At 43.8% G+C, this 24774-nt stretch overlaps 1 protein-coding gene across 18 annotated transcripts in view; it reads right to left on the bottom strand.

Annotated features, from left to right (window-relative positions):
- NFIA (nuclear factor I A) overlaps window positions 1-24774 on the bottom strand; it is a 351994-nt gene that overhangs the window by 9660 nt on the left and 317560 nt on the right. For 15 of the 18 annotated variants that reach the window (XM_048062022.2, XM_048062027.2, XM_048062023.2 and 12 more), the window contains one exon: window positions 19875-19966. The exons of the other annotated variants lie outside the window; for them this stretch is intronic. In XM_048062022.2, coding sequence (XP_047917979.1) covers window positions 19875-19966 — 92 coding nt within the window. The remainder of the gene's footprint in view (window positions 1-19874; window positions 19967-24774) is intronic. 18 annotated transcript variants of the gene reach the window in all.

Below are 24774 nucleotides of genomic sequence, written 5' to 3'. Positions count from 1 at the left end.
ACTCTGAGAGTTACTTTAAAGGTTAGTTTTTAATCAATAGAAGTTGCTGACTCTGGAGTTTTTCGCTGCGCAGTGCAGCTCTGGGGCCTTTGTCTAGCGTTAGGCTTTCAAACTTTTTTTTTCTTGAGATGATTTTAGCAATGATTTGCAGACACAGAGTGCTATTGTGCTCTTGACTAGCAACATGTCAATAAAGGAGTAGAGTTACCATGCACCAGGGTGTCAATATGACTCCTGCAGACACTGCTCAGCCTTAATACCGATGCAAAACTTAATTAACCCTTACGGGATCAAACCGAACTGCACGGATATTTTTTAAACTCCCGTGCAGGGGCTCCGGACTGACTTTACTGAAAAGCTGCTTTTAAAGGAGCCAAACTCCAAGTACCTCGCAAACAGCTGCACCGCGCGCTGGCTGTTCCTGCAGCCCGGCTTTGATGAAATGTTTTATGGGCTGAGGCAGCAGAACAGCAAGACAGAGAGTGCATTTACTCATCAGATCCCACCAGCACTGCTCTCAGGATACCGTTTTAATTTAGAGCGTCTTACAGCTGAAATGCACACACAGAATGATCCTCCTTTTCTACTAATCATTCTAATATTAAGATCTCATATCCCCCTCAAGCCTCCTATACATGTCTAAGTCTTCCCGGATTATGTCTGAAGAACTCCATTGTCCTTCTGAAGCACCTGTGAAACTTTCCTGCGAGGGGAGAGGAGACCTCAGCGCCTCAAATGAACACGTCCGGGAAGCATATTAAGTGTCGGGAGCTCTGATAGTTGTGATCTGCCGAGTGTTTTGCACGGTTAGGGGGCTCGGGGCAGGGGGGGGAGAAGCCCAGGTCTGTACCTTGGGACTGCTGACTTATTTTTTGCTCTCTTTCAGGGTGCTGCACAACATGGTGCGAGCGGGGCTTTCCCGTCGAACCCCCTCATGCGTTTTATCCCTTCACGTCCTGTAATCTATCCAACTACACCCAGCCGGAGAACAGCGTATTGCCTTTCTTAATTTAAAATCTCCATTTAAATCATGTGCACTATCACAATACAGTCAGGACGATATGATCTCCTCGCGTTTTCATAAAAGAGCTTGTATTTTATTTCCTTTCTATTTACTTTGCAGTACTATTCTACCAGCAAGTTTAGAGCTAAATGAATCCACTGGAGCTAAAGGTCCTACTCAGTGCAATTACTGCCGCACCACTGTCAGAGCCACCACAGGTCTGTATTGTCCTGCGGAGCATCCTGCTGTCCTTCCCTGGCGCTCAAGGTGAAACATCAGAAAGAATTCTGCAGTCCGGCACGAGATCTTCGCTTCCCTTTCTCCAGTCAAATGAAGAAGTAATCTCATCAGGTCGAAAAGTGCTGACTAAGGATTTAATAAAGTGCCTGCAGATGTGTGTCATCTCTAAGGTATTCAACTCATGTAATGCAAAACAGTTCCACACCGAATGTGCTTATAAAATTCCATTTAACCATTGCAGAGCTCTATTTTACTGTTCTCGGAGGAGTATTATCACACTTTTTTTTTTTCTAATTTACAGCACCATGAAAGTTGAAACTCTATACTGCCAGTATCTGAGAATCCTCACAGTAGTAAGGTTTTATGAACCATAAACAATATCTACTTGACTGAATCCTAAACAGGAAGTCTGAAATGGCAATTATGTGTCTTTGATAGCGGGAGTCTATTTATTTCTTATGCTGTTCTGAAGATAGCACAGACACACAAAAATCCTTCAGCAACTTCTGACAATCGGGTCCTTTGTATTGGAAGAACAGCGAGGAAGCGCTCCGCGATTCAGGATATTTAAAAGGAGAAAAGCTGAAAGTGCCTCATTGACTTCGGTAGCAGTTTCTGCCTGCGTCAGGAACGCAGAAACTGGCCCATTGTTTATAAAAACCTTCTTAAAACAGCCTTCCTGTGCGACATGTTTTATCCCCGGCTCCCAAGCCTAGCCACGAACACGGCTCATGCGTTTTCAAACAGAAAGACAATCAAACGAAAACTTGTTAAATTTACTTCTACCTGCACATCCCCTGCGCTAACAATGAGGCCTTTCAGTTCGCGCAAAAAGTGAAGGTTGTAAAGCAGCCCTATCTGTTTTTCAAATTAAGAAGTTAAACAAAAGTCCTCAAGGGCAAAGTTTAACGCTGCGGAAGGAGGTTGTTAATGTGGAATCCAGAACTGGGTGTGACAGTTGGCTTATTTCTCCGGGCGATGTGGGTTATTTAAGGACATTCACACATTTGAAACTCTGACAAACTCCACACACAGGAGATTTTTCTTCACCTCATCCACTTAGGGCTAAGACCTGCTCCGCTCCGGCCATCTTCTTTATGATTTAGCCTGGTTCGGCCGGGTTGGTGCGCGGTGCCGGCAGAGCGCCGGCAGCTGTCGGGACTTCAAACACGTCTGCCGCTGCGCCACGGCCGTTGCTGCCCCTGGCACGGCTGCAGCAAGTTATCACTGCTCCGTCCTAGGCGGGGAAATCCACCTTTGATAAGAGCCTGAATTAAAAAAAACAACAACCTTGCAGCTTTAGAGCTTGCCGGCAAAGAGGCTGTTTGAGCAGCAGAGCTGAACCTGAACCACGACCGCCGGGCACCTGCAAGGATTCATCACGGCGCATCAGTTCATTTGTTTTGTTTGGGGATGACATTTCGGTCATTGCAAGAACTTCAAGGCAATCAGAAACATTAACCCTGGGATGGCGCATCGGGGTAACGAGCCCTTCTAGTTTTAAAGATAAAGTGAGAATGTAAACAGCTAGGTAGCAAGCTGGTCCGTTAGACATCGCCTTGTGAAAGGTGCCGGCAAGGCTCTTCCCTATGGCAGGTCATTTGAAAGTAAGAGGCCAGAACCTGGGCTTTGATATGGTTTCAAAAAGGCTGCCAGGGTGAGTGAAGTTTGTGGTAATTTGGCTTCTGGTGCAATTGGAGCGAGGGCTCCTGCCCTTAGAGCAACCACATCCACTTCACCCGTGCCTGCACTCGTCCCACTTTTCTATTGGTTTCTCCAGAGTTTCTCCAGGCATGAAATTTGATCCTACTGTGTAAACCGAAAGGTGAATATTGAAGACAAGGTCACCTTTGTGCCTATGCAAGTTATTTTCTTAGAGCTGGGATTAATTATTTAGTAATTATATTTTCCAAAATGGAATACCAAAAGGGACATAAGTAGCATGTTGGTCATCCCCAAAGGGACATAAAACAGTGAGTGAATCTTCTGGTTGTCCAAAATCCAAACCCAGGAGAGTCACACGCCCCACTACGAGCATATTTATACTGTCTCGAGGAAGATAAAACCTGTCCCGGGAGGGACACTAGTCTCCAGGCGATGTGTACAGTAGCTCTGCATCCAATAGCTTTTGCGAGAATGCCAATTGTGGCAAACTGCATTAAATTATGTGCAATAATTCTGTAATATGGACTTCTGCCTGCTGACTATTAAAAATGTATAGTAGTCCAAACCACTTCTCTCCTGGGACCAACAAGCTCACTTCAGGCAAGATTTCTGCTCGGGTTCAAACCTCAAGTTGGGAATAGCTCGTGTTTTTAACTAAGTCACCCCAAACCCTCCCAAACCTATGAAAACATACTCATACAGTAACTCCTGCTGTTGTTCCAGACATCTGAATGTTCCAGTAAAGTGTCCCAGCTGGCCCCAGATGTTTCTCAAGTATAAAGCAATGCTCTGAGTGCTGGACCCCCTGCCGCCCGAACCTGAAGCTCAGCGGATTAAAGATTGACTGCGCTATGACATATTCACATTTAGTCTGAATATAATACAGCAAAGACTTATCAATGGCAAATGTTTGAAATGTAATCCAGCAAGCAGAGTAGGCTGGCACTTTGAATATGATGTATAAATAATGTATGGGAACTTAAGATCTAAATTAGATCTACAGGAAGAAAACTTTTCCTTTTCTCTGACTCTAAAAGAAAGTTCTCTCACAGTGAGGTCATTTTTATGTCGCTCTTTCGGTTTACAATTGTGCTTTTGGACAGAGAATCTTCATTTTACTTTGGAAACAATTTGTGAGTTAAAGTTTTGCCCCCGCTTTTCTAAACAGTTAAGTGAACAAGTTTGTTTATTAGTAAATTGACTTTGAAATCTTCAAAATAACTGCTAAACTTCGTCATACTCTGAAAGCTCACTGCAGTAATGCTAAACCGTAACCCTCGCTGTTAAAAAAAAAAAAGATAGTTGAGTGAAAGAGCGAGGAAAAAAAAAAAGAAGGGGAGAAAGAGAGAGAAACAATCCCATTTCGGTTTTTTGTTAGAGGACGGCATACTACATAGATCAGAGACTTTTCAAAAAATAAAAACCCCCACTGTACACAAAGCACAGGAAAATGTGAGGAAAAAAGGAAAAACCTAAAAGCAGCTTAGAATGTGTTAACTCTGCCATTCTGTCAGCTTAAAGAGTATTTTATGCTTGATCAACAGCTCTCTTTTATTATGCTTTTCTTTCATTCATTCAAGACATCAAAGACCAGAACCACCAGTGTACCTGATCTACCAGAAGAACTTGTAAGGGTGTTCTAAAGAAACGGGGGTATTGGGAGCCAGACACCCCTGCGGACAAGGCAGTTCAAAGAGAATATTTCAACAATGATTACATTTTGTAAATCTTTGTACGAAAGACAGCTTATTTCCTGCTTTTTCATGAAAAATAGATTCTATCCATTAAAGTGAGCCCACAGTATGAAAGTTACTTGAGATCTGAGGTACAGCAAGCGGATTAAGTGGATGGTGAGATGAAATCTTTGAGAGAGACGATGGCTTTCTGTGATATTTGTCGCTGCCATAAGGTTTTCTGACTGGGATAGAAACTTTTTTTATTTTATTTGGAGTCTCGCTGGTGGCAGCGAAGACGTTTGCAAAAGCAAAATAAACCAAAATGAAACAGAAAGGAAAATCCTAACAAATAAAGGAACTAAGAAAACAAATGGCTGCAAAACCCTTTTGACATGTTTAAAAGAAAAAAAAATATATATTTGCCCTACTCCAAAAATCGCAGGCTAGCCATTTAAATCCCACAGATGACTCCAAAGTGCAGCACACAGAATCAAGCCAGCTGTTTACTTTGCAAAGCCCGTGGTGGTTTCTGCATTGATAAACTATATAACCTCACACACACAGAAGGGATTTTAGCTATGCCAGACCTCATTGCTCTGTCCTGGTCTCTTTATGCGCTGTCACAGAATAAAAATGATCCTAACACAAACCCTGAAATAATATCTTGCTCCAGAAAGGACATCTTTGTAGATATTTCCTGAGTAACTGCCAAAAAGATTTTTTTTTTTTTTCACCCATTCATCCTTTCAAAGTTTTGCTACAGACACAGCCAAAATTGTTTGGGAATCACCAGAAATGACCCAAATATGTCCCACCGGCCAAAAGCAGCTGGGGGGAAGGTGCCCCCGTGCCCAGCGGCCGTGCCAGCTGCGGGCAGAGCCTGGTGGTGGCCGCACCGTCCCCACCTCACCTGGGGCTGCTGGCGGGGCCGTGAGCTGCTCCTCGCCTCCCCGGTCTTGTGCAAGGGGAAGAGGAAATATCAGTACACGTTTTATCGAAGGAGCAAAAAAAGGCCTTAAAAGCTGCTCTGTGGTTTGCATTTGCTATTGCGATTTAAAAGTAAATACGCTGCAAAGGGGTTTTAATTTCTGCACTCCTTCTGCCTCACTTTTGAGACCGCCCTGTATTTTATCCTCTAGAAGCACGGTTAAATTTACTCAGAAGTGCCAACAGTTCAACAGTTAAATCTCACTTATTTCTTTCCCTCCGTGAAATAAAGTGCACATCCGGATTGAGATCCGCTTATAACTTCACGCAAGGGGCTCCCACCAGAGCCCTCGGCGCAGGCTGGGATGGCAAACGTGCCGCGCTGCCACTTTCCACCCTTCTGCGAGGAGAAACGAGCCACTCGGGAGCCTCAGGGAGCCCGTTCCCCAACACCCTCGCCCGCCGTTCCCCCGTCCCCAAACTGTGGTGGCCGGGGCCCCCTCCTCGGCCGGCGCCTCCGGACGCGGCACAAAGCCTGGAGCCCCCAGCCCCGCAGCTCCCGGCCCCTCACGGCCGCCCGCTGCCGGGCCCCGCTCCGGCAGCGCGTTCGCAAGTTCAAGTTCAGGTTTAAGCGAAATAAAACGCTCCTCGGGAGTCTATAGCCAGCCCTCATTTACATGTGATCCCTCTGAACTTCGCCTGCGCCAGCGCGCCCTGTTTCCAGGGCCCGCCGAAGGAATGTTTTACAGTTAGAGCCCGCAGTGCTTTCTCAGGCATTTTAGACCCAGAGGCCCAAGTTTCAAGCTGCAGCATTAAAAGTTTCCACAGAGCTACTGCAGAGAGAGGGAGGAAGGAGGGGGGCAGGGAAATGAGGAGAACAATATCGTCTTAATTGTCTCTATATAGCTCCACAGTTAAAGTATTACTTTTTAAAGGGACATAATTTATTCTAGCGGCACGGTGTTATAACAACCAGTACATACTTTCACCGCGGCGTAACCCGCTCCATTCTTCATTGTGCTCTCTGGTTTTGTTGCTTTTGCAGAACTCCTTGTTACCGAGTCCCCCATACTGTACTTACAGTTTTATTCAATTTAAGCCAGTTCCTGCAGTCCTCAGGCAAGCGAAACTCTCCCGAAGCCTCAGGAGTTTTGCCTGCATCAGGACTGCAAAAATAATCTCCCCACAACCACCATTTCCCCCGAAAATTTCTTTACTTTTATTGCTTTAGACAATCAGGGAAAGTCATCCAAAAAAAATCAACCCCCGGCCTGGGCCTCCCAAGCTCCATTTGCAGCGAGACAGCCTGAGCGCGCGCACGCACACACACAGACACACAGACACAGACACGCAGACACACGGACACAGAGACACGGACACAGACACACAGACACACGGACACAGACACACGGACACAGACACACAGACACACGGACACAGACACACGGACACAGACACACAGACACACGGACACAGACACACGGACACAGACACACAGACACACTGCCCCCGGCCCCTGCCTGCTGCAGGGAGCTGCCTGCATGGGCTGGCCCAGGGGACAGGGCTGAGCTGCAGCGAAAGCTCCGCTCTTGGGATAGTTCTGGGGCACAAAGGGGAGTTTCGAGCTGTTTTTCTGGCTTGCCCTGAGAGTCCTGTTAGAGCAAGAGGAAAGTGCGGGAAGGGGAACTAATAACCTGAACTGGAAGGGAGAGAGAGAGTGCTCCGCACCAGGCTCCGAAATCCTCCCAAAAGGCTTTGGTGCCTGGTCTCTGCCCGGCACCGAATGTCTATGGGTGAAGCAGACAAATGAGCAGTCACGCCGCGCCGCCGGGAAGGCAAAGGCAGCACGAGCGAGCCGATAAAGGCAGGGCAGGAACGGGGGGGACGCCTGGGCAAGGGGCAGTGGGGCAGGAGGGACGGGGCTGTGCGGACTGACAGACGGACAGCCTGGGAGCTGGGGACAAGGGGGTCGAGGCGACAGGGTGTTGTCTGAGGTGGGCAGAGGAAGGCTGAATTGGAGAGACCTCAGGAAGGGAAGAGGGACCAGGATTTCTGCAGTCCTAGGTGTACTAGGCAAGGAGACCCAAACCATCCGCAAATTAACATGGCCAGGAATAGGGGCATGAGGGAAAGTCTGGAGTTTTTGCCACATTGACCTTAAAATTAGACACCGAGCTGGAGGAATAACGAATCAATTCAGCAGTGAACCCCCCCCCCCCCCCCTTCCCAAATCTCCCCTTAAAAAAAAGAAAACTGAGAGGGCATTGAGCCGAACAACAACAACAAAAAAAGCCTCCTGAATGCGAGAACTTTTGATGTCTGCATTTCTCCTGATGCTTTGTACCTCGCTAAACTGAACAAACCGCTCTGAGGAAAGTTCAAGGCCGTGCACAATCCTCGGGCCCGGGTGCGCGGCGGCGGCGATGCCGGGGCTTCTCACGTTACACGGCGGTGACCCGGTGGCCAGGGACAGGACGTGGTAGCCCAGCAGCCCTGTCCAGCTCCATGTGAGCCGGCGGGGTGGGGACGACACAGGATCTGGGTGACCGGGGCTCGGAAAGGACGCAGATAACTCCGTTATCTGCCTCCAACCGAGGGGGGGACGTATGAGACGTGGCTGGCGAAAGGGAGTTGGGTCTCGGCCTAGCGGGGAATGATTTTCACACATACTGCGAGATGCCAGTGAAAGTCCTGGTGGAGTGTAAAGTCATTAAGTGAGATGAAATTAAACAATTTAGTTATTTCTGCTTCATCATATTTGTGCAGTATGGCGGGCAGAATGGATTGCTACTAATGATCAAATTTAGTAATACTAATTAAACTATCTCAATTTAATTAATACTAACAGAGAAAACAGACAAAATTACTAATGTAAACCTTGAACTTAAAATCAAAAGGTGGCTCTTCGCTTTTATGAGTCACTGAATATGGGGCTTTTCTCTGAAAATAGACTGTGTAGAAGTGGCTCTTTGTACTCAGTAAGTAAGCTGCTCCATTGTGCTGAGAACCGCAGCTCTCCCCCCATATATTTTTTTAGATGTTACTACTTTTACTCCTCATATTCCTCAAAAGCCTCCAGCCACTGCAGGAGGACCTGAGCTCTGTTTTGACTCACACAACATCATCCGAAGTGATAAAGAAGCTACAGTTCCTGGGACGGATTCTGCCCTCGTCACTGCTGTTACCAGCACAAAGAGTTTATCAAGTGCCTGTGGAGCCTCCCCTCTTACCGGGAACGAACCGGGCAAAATGTAACCTGTCGTGTACTTTCAGCTGATGAGACCAATAAATTGGGGAAATACCCAAACTAAACCCATCTCTACATCAAGGAATATTGCTTTGGAATCACTGAGAGATACTACCCTGCAGCCACAAAATGAAAATTTTAGAGATACACGATTACCACAGTGCAAGCCTTCCCCCTATAAAGTGATTGTGAATTTTAACCCTTATCTCATTTACTTGAAAAAGACTAGATTTACTCTATTGTGCATAGCTATAAGCAAAATATAAATACAATCAAACAAAAAGATTATTGTATTTCTAAAACAAACTCTTGCCAATAGCAAATCTTCCATCTCCTGCTCTCATCAACTTCAATGAATGTACAGTCAGGTCCAATACCATAGATTTACAGATGTGATCTTTAACCCAAAAGACTACAAGAAACTACTTTTTTTTTGTTTGTTTTTGTTTAAAAAAAAAAAAGGAAAGAGAGCCAAACAATAAATGTTATGTGTAAAAATGTTCCTGAAAGATCTCAACACTCATTGTTTAGCACATGCAAGGATGAACAGAGAACAAATCCCACATGCAAACTTGGTATCTTTTTTTTTTTTTTTTAGGAAGATACCTTCTCTATTGCCACACTTAAAAAGATGAAGTCATATCAAATGCACAAAAGGGTATCTAAAGCTGCTCCAAGCAATGCAGAAATTTTTGTGTTCAGTCTGCATTTTATTGGTAGTGATTTTTGTTAGTTTTATCTCATAACCAAAACTACATTTGATTGACTTCTGAAATATATTTATCTGCATCTCTTCATGTGTAATAACTAGTATTTGTACAGACAATGTGAGAGTTGGTTTATGTGAGTGAAGATGCCTAAAAATATTATGATTACAATGTCAATACTGTTTTCAAGACTGGATATTAATAATCAAAGTAACTAAAGGCTACATAGTTAAGCCAACAAGATATGTTCAGGTTTAGCCTCTTGATTTCTTAATATTAGATTTTTTTTTAAAAAATATCTTTTTTATTGGATTAAACTTTTCCAATTCCACCTCTGTTCAAGTAGAATATGTTATAAAAAAAAACTACCTAAAAAACCAATACACTTAGCTGTTCTGAACTGGTCACACTAAAACCAGGTAAAACTTGAAAGCTAAATCTTGGCACACTGTTAGTAATCCTCACTAAGAACAGACATCTTTGTTAAATTTAAAATATAAACAAGTTTTAATAAAATTACAGTAACTTTGCCATATCATTTTGTTCTACTCCTTTAGAAGCCCAAATCTTTCTCTGCATGCTATTCACATTTGTCTAGGATGGTCCAGCACTAGGAGAAGTGATGCTCGCTGTCTTGCAAACATGAATCTGCTGCAAACTGGAGAGTCCTTCTCCATTAAGAAACTGCTTCTCATCTTTCTCATCTTCTCCCTTCTTATGGAACTTCCTATTAATTTCAGAGCAAGATAGTCTACTTTGTAAGGCGTTCACTTCTGAAGCTTGTTTATTCCTTGACCTCTCTGTTAAGACCATTAAGCAAAGGTGGTTCTTAGAACAGAGGAAACTTAATGCCTACCCACTGGAAGCTTGTAGGGATCGTGGCCTTTATTTTTTGACCTTCACTGTACATTGTGGTCCTAATCCTTTGACTGCAGAATTGTTAAAAAGTATATATGGCAGTTGGCAAAAATCTTAATGTTCCAGTAAATGCAAAAGCCATAAATTCAGCTGCTGACCTTTTCCATCCAGGTCACATGTGACACCTACTGGAGTTTGTCAGGCTGTGTGGAATTTATAGAGCTCATATAGGTATCAGCTGCGAAAGCTGAACTTTCATGAAATGTCTTTCAAAGGCACTTCCAAAACCCTTGTAAAAAGTCAGTACGTCTTTTTTTAAGGGTATACATTCTACATGGATTTTAAAAGGTCTCATCATGCCATCTCTGCAAATCTTCAACACTCATGAAACTTTAGCTCTTAAATTAATACTCTTTACAAAATAGAGAAATCAGGCCAGGCATGTAATTACTGTGATTACCAACTTCCATCAGACCTTCTCCAAGCCTGCAGAATACCCTAAAGGTCTGCACACTTCTTTCTTTCTTTCGCATGAGCACCTCTCTTCTCCTCCCTGAAATCAATTGTATTGATGGTGTATTGTCAGTCAAAGAAATATGATTTGATAGTACCCTAAAGCAGTTGCAAAAGAAGGGAAGGAATACAAAACCTACTCAAGTCCACACTGTGAGTGTGAGATCAATGTTTTCAATAATACGTTTGCCGCCACGTAGCACCCTAACTGTCGCAATTAATAATGTAGAAGGAACTGATTAACTTAAGTAAAGTGCCCTCCGCTGTGTAAACACACGAAGATCTATAGGGCGAAAGAGGAAAGAAAGAACAAAACGTCATTTTTATATTTTATGTGGACACATTCTTGCTTTCCATTCTGCTCTTGTAACAATTACTGTACTAGCCACTCTGACAGAGTCAATAAATCGATCCGGGACCTGATGCAGCACTGAGGCAGACTAATCCAATACAGCATTATCTGCAATGGAGGCTGGGGGCGGGCGTGGGGTGGCAGGAAATCAGCTACGTCAAGTAAAAGCAGTAAGAGGTACGTAACTATAATCTGGCTTTATACTTGCATGTTTGGTCTGTGTGTGTACACTTGCATGTGGATATCTGAGGAAATGCGTAACTCCGCAGGAGGAAAGCGCGTGGTCACAGGAGCGTGTGGTTCAGCGAGGACCAGCACCCCATCTGAGTTACTCATTGGGGCAGGGTGGCTGATGGCACGCAGCCACAAGGTGTACAACCTGGCCACGGTTTGAGCATCCTGGATTTGAAAGAACCGGTGTGTGTCTCCCCCACCACACGAAGGTCAAAACCTGCTCCCGTCCTGGAGCGCGACCTCCACTACAGCAGCGAGCGCTGCCACTTGGCCACGGACAAACAAATCTGGGAGTCCCCTGCCACGCACTCCATACCTGTGAGCAGAGGAACTGTCACTTTTTGTCAGACTAAATGGTCACTGGGGTCTGGTATTGTGTCTCTGACAGTGGCTACACTCCTCTTCCGAGCAAGATGCAAGAGCCCCTGTGGAGGAGACAGGCCAAAATGATTTGGCCAGAGGGGAAGCTTCTTCCCACCCCATGCAGTAAGCGGTAGGCCTTGTAAATACATGTTAGTGGGGAATAGGAGACTGAAAAAATAAGACAGTTTCCTGCTGAATGGAAAAAAGAAAACTGTTTTCTTGGCAGAAGTTCTTCAAGAAGGAGAACATAGGCCATTGTTATTATGAAGACTTTTCAATGAAAATGCAGAAAATCATTGCCTTTTAGAGTAATTGTTTAGCTAAAGAAAGGTTACACAGCTTGTAGAGAATTTAGTAAGAAATTAAATCTCTCCAGCTCATTCATCATATTTCTGCATTTGCCAACTCTTCCCACCAGGCCCACACTTACTTCTTCTCTCTCTTCTCCCCCACTGTGGAGCATAAGTAATGGCCATAAAACCCACAGAAAGGGTGCCTTACGCACAGGCTTCCTGTTTACTGTAAAGAGGGGGAAAATGCAGTAAGTTTAATAGCTTAGTTTGGGAAATTCGTCTATGTCCATTGTAAATAATTGCATGCTATATCTGTTGGAAATAGGATGCTTAGTGTTAGTTTCCAAAAAAAAAAAAGTCTGAACCACTCGCTGGAGCCTGCAAGGAGGAGGAAGAAAAAGCAGAGGAAAAAGGATCACCCCTGCCGAGGAGTAACCCAGGCATTTCTGAACTGATTGGGCTCCAACCTGCTTTGAAGATAAGGCCATATGACGGTACTGTCTTCTATGAACCTTTACCTTTATAGTGCAACATGTGCTTTCTTCCTGAGGCATACTGTTCTCTGCTGCTTTTTAAGAACTGATTTGAGAGTGAAATTTCATACTGCCCCTCTGCGCGAGAGCTCAATTAAATGGGCTTTGTGCACCGAGCTGAACAGACACTGAAGGGAATGGGAATTGGGAAGTGACCCTGATTTCTGGTCACCTTTGTATCTCCTCTCTGTGGAGCACACACCGGACTGTCATTAGCAGCTGTGATCAGAGCAGCACGTTCATACTCGTGCAGCACTGGGGACTTGTGGCTACAGAGCTATTATGTGATCAGGGGCACATCAAGAGCACCATGACTGCACGCAGGCTCTTTGCTCCCATCATGGTGGAACCATCTCAATTTTAACTCAGCAAAGGAGTCAGCCCACAATTCCTTGACTAATTTCCACAAAAGCGAAGAGCGAGTTTAATACGGCTAAGCACAAAGCAAAGGCAGAATCTGAAATCTTCTTTCAGTTTCCCAGGGTCTGAGACCTGTTGGTGCTTGACAGAGACTGACACTGCTTTTGCCGTGCTCGCGCTCTGTAGACCTGTGTCACATTTTTAAAGCCATCTCCAGACCACCCTCAGGGTCAGGCCTCTACAGCTGCTTGGAGGGTGGAAAGTGAAAGACAGCAACAGCATTCAGGTCACGTATCAGTAGCTTGGTGCCATTGGTTCTGCAGCAGGACGGTTTTTGATCAGGCACTGTAACTTTCAGTGGTCACGGTAGGGCTTAAGCCCACAAGAACCCATCCTCCTTCAGTGCCCTTCAGCCCAGGCAACTGGTATAAGTTAAGTGGTCACACATACACCTTTCTCTTCACACACCCAACTGTTCGTTATAACGTTTCTGCCTCTGATCTCCATTTTGGGTCTCTCATTTCGTATGTACGACAAATCTCCAGTAGGTAAGCAATCCACAAGGGCATAGGGCCCACAGACGCCCCGGAGCAATCTAAAACTCAGCTGCTGCTTCGGACACTGCAGCTCTCCTGGGAGAGCCAGAGGAGAGCAGCCCGTGCTTCCCACACCGATACGGAAAGTTACAGATCTCTGCTGGCTTTGGGAGGATAGCGACCCTTCTAACTTCAGCAGCTCTGGAAAGAAGCAGTCCCACACACCACGAATGTGGTTAGAGCTGGTCTCTTCAAATTTCTGTTCTCCACCCAGGACAGACGTTATTCCTGTGCTCAAATCATGTTGTGAAGCTGCTACTACATTTTCTGCTATGGGCCAAGAAAAGGCGAGGGGTAGTCGAGGCCCTGCTTAAAAGTGCTTTGTAGTTTAAGTTTCCTCCAAAGCCACACGTGCTTGCCTAGTGAGGTTACCCTATGGAATATGTAGTCCTCGGGGGACTGAGCTGATTAAAACAAATGCTTCTAAATTAGTGTTCTTCATCTTCATTCATGCTCAAACACAAGTGGTGCTTTCAGCCCTCGGGATAAGTGTTCCTATCCAGGGGAGGAACAGTCACCTGAGCAACAAGTAGCGCTGGCCTGGCTTATAAATAGTTCTGCTCAGAACCCCCAAAATAAAAGGCCTGATCTTGTTCCTGCGGCCTCTCATGTTCTCTGCACGTCCGCTGCCATGTACGAACCACACACACCCCTTAGGCTTCTGGACACGAACTGCTTGGTGCAGCGAAGCGGTGGCTCAGCTGTTAGCACACTGCAGCAATACCACGAAATCCTGACCTTGCCCTTCCTCCCCGCGGGCCAGCAGGTGCTACGTGTCTGCCCAGCGCAATTCCTGGGCTCTGGGAAACGGGAGACAGAGGGAAGGGTGCAGAGGCAGAAAAGGACAGGCAGCTTGTGGTACTCATTAATAAAGCCCATCAACACGAGCTGTGCACGAGGCTGGCAGCTCGGCATCCCCTTCTGACAGCGCAAAGGGCAGGGCACCGTGGCAGAGGTTCAGCGAGAAGGAAAAAAAGGAAAATCCCCGCGAAGCAAAGCACATGTTTTATTTGTCAAAAGAAAAATGTGTGCACTGGTTTCTTTCTTCCATAGGGTGGCAATGGAACCTGGGCACAGAACAGCCGTGCAGTTTCAGCCGCAGGAGCGGTAGCTCCGGAGGAGCTGCATTAGCTTCCCACTCGAGGTGCTGACTTTGATCTATGACTCCTATACCGTTTCGGCCCTCGCTACCTGCGAGGCTGCCTCCCTGCCTCCCCCCTGCCCGCGCCGCCTCCAGCCGCAGCGAGGGGCATCACCTGCACCGCATTCCTCCGAATTAAGTGTCTAGGCAGCGCGGACTGGCTGTTATCACAGAAGGACCATCTACTCTGGAATTTGCCTCCCTCCCTTGCCTGACAGAGCTCACATCTGCTAACCTACAGGACACAGCATAAAGCTCATTTTTTTTCGCGTGCCCTTTGTTTTAAAGTGCTGCCAGTGAAAAATTGCAGGTTGCAGTTTGTTTTCTAAAAGGATTATGGGGAAGTAAAACAGTCTTTCCCTTGTCCCTAGAAAAGAAAGTAATTGCACAATTAGATTTGTATATTCACCTGAGGCATGAGGTGGCTTTTTTAGAGATAAATAAAAGCTTGAAAAAAGAAGCTACAAAGATACCACTGTCTAATTCAGGAAATGCAGAGAACAGGAGCAGATCTGGAGAAGTTAGCAATTTCCTTACACTATCACCATAGTATCCCTTTTGCTGAACTTCAGTGATTTCCCCCCTAACTTAATAGGGCAGCATTACTCTTCAGAGAAGTGTTTCAGTACCTGGTCATTTTAAGGCTATAAGGCAAAAGTGGGGCTGTTCTTCCGAGCTTGCTGTTGTCCAAACAGCAAAGCTTGTTTGTTTTTTTTTTTTTTTTTTCCCTTATACTTCTACTTCATTGCGGTGTGCTAGGTAAAGTTATGGGCTTTTTGTTTTAATTGTTTCCATTAGAAAGGATTAGTTCTGTCTAGAGCGCTACTGTGGCTGGGTGGCTGTAGGGCCCCATCAGGGGAAGTCTGAACAGACAAGACCTTGGTTTCCTTGGCTCTAACTCTGAGATCCTGCAAAGGCAGAATTAGGAAGAGCTGCTACTTCTGTTCTTCTAGCAAATGGTTTTATCCTTTCCTACAGAAATGTATGGGATTTTTTTTTTTTTTGGTGCTTAACTAAGTTCTAGAAACCATCTGAGATGAATCTGATATAAAGTATGTTTATATTAGAGAGGGACTTTTCCTGAAGCAGCTGATCAAGAGGGTATACGGTGCATTTTCTTTCTTAAGCAGAGAAGAAAAGCATTCAGTTTCTTACAGGTGGTAAAACAGTTGATCCTCTGCCTAGGTGGCTGCAGTGAGAGGCAGTTTTTGTTCTGTGCATCCCAGTAACCTTACCCTGCAGGGCACACAGCTCCCATCAGGTAGGAGGGATCGGATGGAATAGGCATGTGTTGCTCGGGAGCTGTTTTTAGCATCCAAAGTACAATTTCCAGGAAGATTTAGAATAAGTAGGTGGCAAACAGGACTCAGTCTAGTAAACGATGTTTAGTGGAAGTGGAGCTGCAGCACACAGAGTACTTATAATCCGTAGAGGAATTTCATACTACAGAGCAAAGTGAGGGCATTAGAGATTGACCAGGGCCGTTTAGAGCAGCGAGTGACAACGCAAACCGGTTACGAAGAGCAGGTTTCTAGTCTAGTGTTACTTGCTGCGCAAGCTGTGAGCACATATCCTGTGTTACACAATTGCTTTTATCGCTTGGTTAGGGAAAAAAGAAGAAAAACAACAAACTCAGACCCCTTTATTCTCTATTAGTATTGTTGATACTGATAGGTTAGTCCCTAATTAATGTGATGGTACTTTCCCATTCCTCTAGCGCTCTCCTTATTACAAGTCCCTGGCAATATGAGAGGCAGATCTATTACTTAGTCATGAGGTATCTAGACCAGCTTGCTTTTGAAACTAAAGCCTGTGTACCCCAGGCATACTGTATTTCTGATTTGCATATGGAAAAGACAGTTAAAAAGCTGATGCCCCCATATTGCTTGCAAGTCAAGTAGCAAAAGTAAATGATTTATCAAGCAAAGGTTACAACACCTGTGCCTTTATGTCAACATACACGGAGGATGCCAAGTCAAGTGTTTCTTCTAATAGCTCAAACAGAAATTTAGATTCAAATAACCCCCCAGATAGGACAATTATGTGGTGAGCCACTGGAGTGGCAGAGTGACGGAGAGGGTAAGCAAAGGCAGCATCTGAAAAAGCAAAGCAACTGAAAAGTTTTGAAGTGGCTAAGAACTGGCAAACCTGACAGCCCTTTTGGGGCTTTCATTACTGAATCAGAAGTACTGACTTAAATCAGTTTATTTCCTGGTCTCTTGTGTCACGGAGATGTAGTCTGGCTACAACATTTGTTGATACAGCCTTTCTCTAAGTAAAATATTATATAAATGGTAAAAAAATTCCTTTAAGGGATTATGTTTGAAGCAATCTGACATAAATTAGAACACGCTACTAATGGAAATGTCTACTGCTAATTTTTATAATGCCCATTAAGAAAGGCATGTACTGGCTTTGGTTGTTTAAAAACAGCACAGGACAGAACGATCCTTGCTCAAACCCAGCCATGCTGTTGTACATTCATCTGCGATTTTATTCCAATGTTCTGTGAAAGCCCGCGAATGCCCATGTATGGGAAATGTGACTTCTGCACAACGCCGCTGTCACATCCCTGTGCACAGACGCGCCTTTGCAGCATTTTAAGTCTAATAACCACAATCTAAAACTGGTGCCTGTAGTCAAATGACCCACCAACTGAAAAGAGAAAATCAGAGCAACCAAATCGCTGATCATAAAAAAAAGACATTCAGATATGGTCCTCATTTTATTTTTTTTTTGTTGTTGCAGCAGTAAGAAGTTGTTTAACCCTTATATTTTAGCTACCGGCTTGATTTTCAGAAGCCTTCAGTGTTCCCTGCTTCCTCTTGTCTAAGGGAGCCGTGTGTCCTGACTGTTAGTGGTCCTCAGGACCCATATCTTAGCCCAAGTCTGAATGTGCTATAAAAATCCTGATGGAAAGCAGCCATCCCAGCTGCTTTTAATAACACAGTCCTAGTTGTTTTTATATTTTCATTTTGAAAATATCCTAAGTGATCCTCCTAATTTATACACTAATGTCCTGCAAAAAAATTACAAAAGCACGTCTTTGTTTAGAGGAATGCCAAGTAAATCCCAAATCATTGCAGTTCGTATTTTTACCTCACTCCTATGATTTAAAACATGGTCAGCTTCAGAGTTGTTTCATGAATAAGTAGTGAGCTTTACTGATAAATTATATATTTAGTATCAAGTGGGTTGTGGTGGTGTAATGATGTATAGAAGCATGGAGATGCAGCTGGAGCCAGAGACTAGAAGTCAGTCTCCTTACCCACTGCAGCATGTTTGACTTTAACTGAAAGCCATGCTCGAGTATTGTTTTTCACTGTACAGCATTGTTATTCACTACACTACATTACATAGAAGCACTTAAAGTAAGGCTAGAGCACTTTAAAATGATTTAAGTCATAAATAAGGAGGATAAAAGTTTACAGTCAACAAACTTATCTGGGAAACCTAGGCTGCAGGATGCAAATAAGTTTAAAATATTTTGGAGACTCAATACTGTTGTGTCTTACTACATAATCAATTTACCAACTAGCTGTTTTTCAAGTCTTTTGGAAAAGGTAATGTAGCATTCTCCAAAGGGTTTCAAGTTTCCTGAGCTATGAAGAAAAAGACCAAATGCTTAAGGACTTTAACAGTATACCTTAACATTCCCGTTTCCTGCTTTCAGTGTATTTGTGTGCATTTCAGTTGTTTCCACCATGACTGGAGAAATATCATTTAAATGTGAAGGCACATTAAAACTTGTCATGTAAATGAACCAAATAAAGGAAGAGGCCTGAAAAGTGGGGGTGCAGGTTGCGTTTTGGTAATGTGTAAAAAAAATCAGAACCTGATGAGTTAAAACCCTGCTCTGCGCTGCTGGTGTACTTTCTGTGACCCTATTTCATGTAGAGGTTTGAGATCCAATGCAGTTTAACCTGTGCTGTCGACAGAGCTATAAACTAAAGCCCCTAACAAATTGTACACAAAGAACAGATAGCAAGAAAACACATTGTGTTCACAGGCATCTGGCTGCAGCCCTGTAAACTGAAAATCTTTGGTAATGAGTGACGTGTGTGTTTCATTGACAGCATAGGTGCTGGAGCCGTCACAAGGAAGAGTCTGTCTTCATGGATACACTGGACTGTGGCAAGGGCCGGCCAGGAATCTGCACACTGATTATGCAGATGTATATAACTGATTTGAAAGAACTTTTAAGAGCTAAAAGTAGTACCCCGCAGTTTGTTAGTTACTTAAATTACTACTTTTTAGTCATCACAGACAGCTAAGAACAAAACTACAAATATTTCTTGATGTTAGCCTTTGAAAGAATTGTAACATAGTTAAGCAATCACTTAAAACTACAAACTAAAGTTGTCCTAAAACACTACTTCTACTCACTTTTTTTATACCTTCTCCCCCATGATAATGTGATATTAAGCATAGACTTAATTTTTTCAACATCTGGCTCAAATTAGCTGCTAACAAAACTGCCAACAACTATTTTCTTAATCGACCCTGGGAATTTGATACAGCTTGGAAAAAGCACATTTAAACCTTGTCCTTCTCCTAAAGAAACACAAATGTTTACTTGAGCTTCTGATTCGACCATAGCAGGTCTATGAATTCAGTTAACCCAGCTTTATAGGCCTGCCTCAACTGGACTTTTTTCTCTTTGTGTAGGGAAACAGATGTGCTTGCAATTACAAAATCGCCTGCTCGCTCAAAACCCACCATGCAAACAGCCAGCCAGGAATTCGAGTCTATTTTTTTACGTGGAAGTCCTTGGCAAAATCTCCCGTTGGATTCGGCGGGGGACTAAGGTGCACTGTTACCTGATGGGTCTCTCTCAGCTCCTTTTGCGTTTGCAATTAAATGCAACTGCCTAGGGTACAGCTTGGAGTCAAAGTCTGAAAACTCAGTCCCAGGGGAACAAAATGTGCACTAGAAGCAATATCTTAGAAAGCAAGAGAGATCTTTCCAGTTACGAAAGCAGCGTTATTACTACATAAGCCCAAAAAAACACAACAGACAAACAAACTGCAAGTGACATTTCACTGTAGTTACTGAGACCATGTGGGTGAAGTGACAGCGGCAATGCAGCTGGCTCCGGAGGGACACGTTAGAGTACACTGAAGAAGAAGAGGCTGCAGGCATACAGAGAAGTCGAAAGCGGCCCACCTGAGTCTGTTGAGGGATATTTACAAAGCTTGGATCCCGTGGTCCAACACTGACGAATCGGTTTGCGGGGGAGGTGCTGGGTGTCGAGTAGGCTGTGAAGGGAAGGGACACATGCGTTGAGGAAGCGGCACTAGATTGCACACGAACAACACCAAAACACACCGTCTCAGAGCCACCTAAGCAGATGTTTAACATAGAAATGTGCAAAACGTTTTAGAGAGCGAGAGTTTGGTTTTAGACACTGGAGAGGCTTGGTCCTAGTGGTGGGGTATAGACGTGTAGGGAGCTGGGCTGCTGGCACAACAAGGCAATGCCATGCGTTGGGAGGAAGGTGCTCAGCTGCTCTGTGCCGTTCCCCATCTCAGAGACCTGCTGCAGGCCTCTGGGTGCTACAACAGACAGTACAAGAGACCTGTATAGCTCCTGGTAGTGCACGTGTCCCTGACTATTTTCACCTGGACATGTGGTATCGCTGGCTTTAACGGGGTTTGTGCAGCAGCGAGTTTACTGAAGTGCTTATTAACAGAATCGGACCCCTAGTTCATGCTAATCCAGCATTCCCTCTCAATATAAAGTTTTGTTTTTCATACTGCTGTGGTCTGCACTCTCTAAAATGTTCACTTGATGTGTTTGACAAACTAGGAAGATCCTTTCGGTAAAAAATTAATGGGTTGCAGTTTCACTGGGGTGGTAAGTGCAATCAGTCTGAAGGCTGAAGCTGCCTTTAAAAACTGGAATGGCTCCCATAAATGTAAAGCTATTAAATGCAATGCAAGCCAAGAACCCAGATTACTTCCAAACTTGAAGTACTTTAATGATTTTGTTGTTGCATTATATTCTCCACTGCAACCGTACACAATGCCACGTACTTCCAAATTCAAAAGCTTTCAACGCATTTTCAGTCTTCCTCTCATTTGAGAATCCCCCCTGCAATCTTCACCTTTGTGCAGTTTTTGCCCATTCAGATCTAAACTCAAATAACCTGAATAGATGCCTTAATACAAACAGTGATTCTGTCTATTTTAAATATATTTATGGGAATGCATTCTGCTGAATAAAATCCCCAGACAATCTAACTATCCAATGAAGAGACAAAAAACAATGTTAAAAGGAAAGTTACTTGCCAAATTCCAGTCAGGCTAAATATAATGTTCAGGCCTCAACGTTACAGAAAAATAAAGTGAGTTAGAGTCAGAGAAGACACTGAGCTGTCTGAGTAGAAGAAGCCTGTTGCCTTTCTTAAGGCAAAATGTTTGGCGAGGAGGCATTACATTGGAGGAGTCTGGCTTAAGACTGTATGGAAACAAACCAATGGTCCATCTCATCCAGTGTCCTCTCTCTTTCAGGGACCGTAAGCAGATGCATAATCACACAACTTACTTTCCCACAGTCTTTCCTACTCTCTGAGTATTCTCAGCTGAGGGGTAGCTCTGTACTTAACAGCCTGCAAGGGATTTCTCACTGGTGCAAACTTTTTTTTTCCTGCCCGTGCAAACTTTTTGCATCCCACAAAACCCTTTGGTGAGGAGTTCCCAAGTCTACAGGAATGCAGAAGTGCATCCTTCCCTTTGCTCTCTACCTGAATCTGACAAACATTCCTGATGCCTCTTTCGTACAATTAAGTGAGACAGCTTCTCTTTCTCACACAGCATTCCCCTGAAGTCACCCCAGGAACTGCATATCTTCATTTCTTTCTGATCTGAGGGGAGATAAGGCACTCCTAACTTCTAAGAATGAAATCTTCCCAGTTGTTTCTGGTGAGGTGAGCTTTTCTTTCAAAAACACTTTGCTAGTACTTGCAAAAATCATGCAAGGAACACCTTTCCATCACAAAGATATAAAGGAATTTTTAAGTGCACGAATTCATCTTTCCAAGATGATTTTACAAATTGCAATGCGGCGTGCATAGTAGAGTACAAACAGCTACATTGGTTGTTATTCCTATCTGCAAATCAAGGAAGAAGTGAACTGAGTAGATTTAGTGAGATGTTCTCCTTGCCTTTTTACCATGTTCATTTGCTTAATAATTCAAACAAGCCACAGATTTGCAAAGGATACATCTCCGTTGCTGGTATCATGTATAAAGATTTTTTCTGCACTGTTTTATAGTGAGATTTATTTTTTTTTTTAATTTAACTACTGAGCCTACAAGAATAAAAATTCCTTCTACAGTTGGGAAAATTAACTAAAAGCTCAAAAATCAAGCATTTGTTGTTTGGTTCTTCTGGTCTACTTTTAGGGAACAAAATGAGTGGAGAGGCCATTTAATCCCTTGGAGAAGGTAAGTTCCACTCAGAGGGGAAGGAACTCAAGATCTTGTTTACAGTTCCCTGTTGGCAGATACTTATGCTGTTATATTTGGTAGAAAATCAAAGGGAAACCATCAGAACACTGTCTTAAATGTCTTCTGTGTTCAAACAGATTTTGAAGCATTTCAAAAACCGTGTAATCTGCACAAAAGTCCCCTCAAACCTTTCTGGGTGAATTACTATGTATACCTTTCTTCCGTAATGCTCCAAACTATGTTTAACTTACTTTCTGAAAATATTCGGATGTCAGCTTGGTATTTCCTTAAGGGCATATAACTACATTGCTAGAGCCAAGAAGTGAAGAGTACCAAAACTACAGGGAACGTGTATGCAGAGCAGGCTTTACACCGGACTCTCCCAAGATGCTAATCCCACTTCGCTGTAAAATGTCATGAGATGTTTGAGGATTGTAACCGGCCATTTTGACTCGGAGTATTAAATTGACATGGGATACATATTAGTAGTGACTCCTGTTACAGCACAGGAAACTTTGTTCAGAAAACAGAGCAATACCAAGTACTGCTTAGACGATTACCAATGTGGTTTCTTGCTAATTCTTAGTGTCCTCATGTATACACCCTTGTCTGACATCAGGGTGGGATTCCTGGAAGTCCTACCACTTATGATCTCTGCACTCTGTCCTGAGATTAGGATGGTGCAAACCACTCACAATGTTAATTTAAAGTTTACTTGCTTTAAGTTTTAGTATACATAGGTATGCTAGGCCTGCCATGGGATCTTCACACTCCTTTTTATGAAAGGGAAAAGCCAAAGCATGGAAGGGAACAGAAGCTAGGTCTCTGAGGCAGAACTCCTGATCTTTATCAGCTTTGCTCTATGGGAATTGCATAGAACTAGGGTACTTTACACTAGCTGACAGCTGGCCTGCTGGGCTTGCACAGGAACATCTTCCTGCCCAGCCTAGTCTTTCTGCTACTGGAATTCACTAAGGGTTGTTTGCAACATCATAGCCCATAGCCAAGGAAATGAATGTGATGCCACAAATTTGCTATGATGCTTCACTTCAGGAACAAGCAAAACAGGAGCTGGCAGGGAAAGAACATTTGCTCACACAGACAGCTTTGATATTTAGCCAAAATGGCAAGAAATTGTATGAAAGACAAGACAAACAAACAGTTTTGGAATGTCATGTATTTTAAAATTGTCAGCAGTAGCAGAATGTTAATTTAAAATATACTTTCCTGAAATAATATCTATTAAGTATAGGAGTGTTTTAGTTATCAGTTCTGGATTGAAAAAGAAAAACTTTTGGTTGATAAAGATAACCTGGATGAGCAATAATATAATGTACCGCTAGTTCTCTCTTTTACAGACCAAATCAACAGGTACATGTGCCTGATAGGAAAAGCTGTACTTTTTTTTCAGAGGACTAGAAGTCAGTTTAGCAAGAGAATTAACTGGAGGAACACGGTGCAATACAGCAGTTCCTACCGCAGTGCACTCTGCAGCTGAGTGTCTTAGAGAGAACTGCAAATTCTAACAAATTAAATGATATAGTCATCACCCTCTTTTTTATGGAAGGGGAAAGGAGCGAACAGAAAGCTGAAATGGCTTGCCCAGAGGGTGCTTAGTCAATGCATAGCAGAGAAGGGGAGAGAAATCCAATCTGATTATGAATCCAGCATTGCAGCCACCAGATCATCCTTCTCATCCTGACACAAATGCTGTTTAACACGAAAACTCCTTTGTGCAAAGGGACATTAACTGATAACAATCTTGCCCAACAAGGGAAAATAGCAAAGTTTTCCCCCATGCAGAGTTGTAAACCTGAGAAAATAACATTTAGTCAGAAAATGCTTTTTAGAAATGATGGTGTACAGGATGACAGTATCTTAGACTCTGCATCTGAATGAAGGCCACAGATTCTAACATTCAGATTCAGTTATGATAAAGTCCAACTGGCATATAGTGGAGGTGGTGTTTTCTTTGGGCAATGAGATATTAAGCCCAGAAAACTGTCTAGTTTGAGAAAAATATTGTTTTGTTTTTGTTATAGGTCACCAACAGAACAAAATTGAGACAAGATCTGAAATAAGATTGCAATTTTGGGGCTGTGTCTGATATCAAGGATGTGTTCTACTGAAAAGTCTTTTTATGGAGGAAAAACGAACCCTCCTAAACTTCATGAGTCCCATCTCCATTGTGTCATCTCACTGAGCAAAATGCTGGCTTTCCAAAGGGATAGGATCTGCAGCTGAAATTTTCAACTCCCAGAGCATGCCTGGCCACCCAGTAGGGGCAAATCCCCGGGGTGCATCTCCAGGGGCTCTTCCTTCCTTGGACAGCACTAATGTTCATGTTTTGGTTAATGTCACAGCTGGAGAGTTTCACTATTGCTCTGAGAATCATTAACCACCTTGTTGTGATTTTTAGCTCTCGTTCCCAGGAGGCCACGCTGTATTGAACAGCTGCTCCTGGCTCCTGCACCCCTCAGGAGGGCCATATTCCAGTTTTTGGTAGGGCCGTTACTGCATTTTGTTTCTGCAGAGGGCTTTCTGCTCGACCAAAAAAGGGAAGGAGAATGGAGCAAATGCCAACCCCTTTCACTCCATTTCCTTGGGGGGTGTGGG

Source organism: Anser cygnoides, chromosome 8 (genome assembly GCF_040182565.1).
Source record: "Anser cygnoides isolate HZ-2024a breed goose chromosome 8, Taihu_goose_T2T_genome, whole genome shotgun sequence".
NCBI lineage: Eukaryota > Metazoa > Chordata > Aves > Anseriformes > Anatidae > Anser > Anser cygnoides.
Note: the sequence above shows the minus strand (reverse complement) of the source record. Positions and strands in the feature narration are given on the sequence as shown.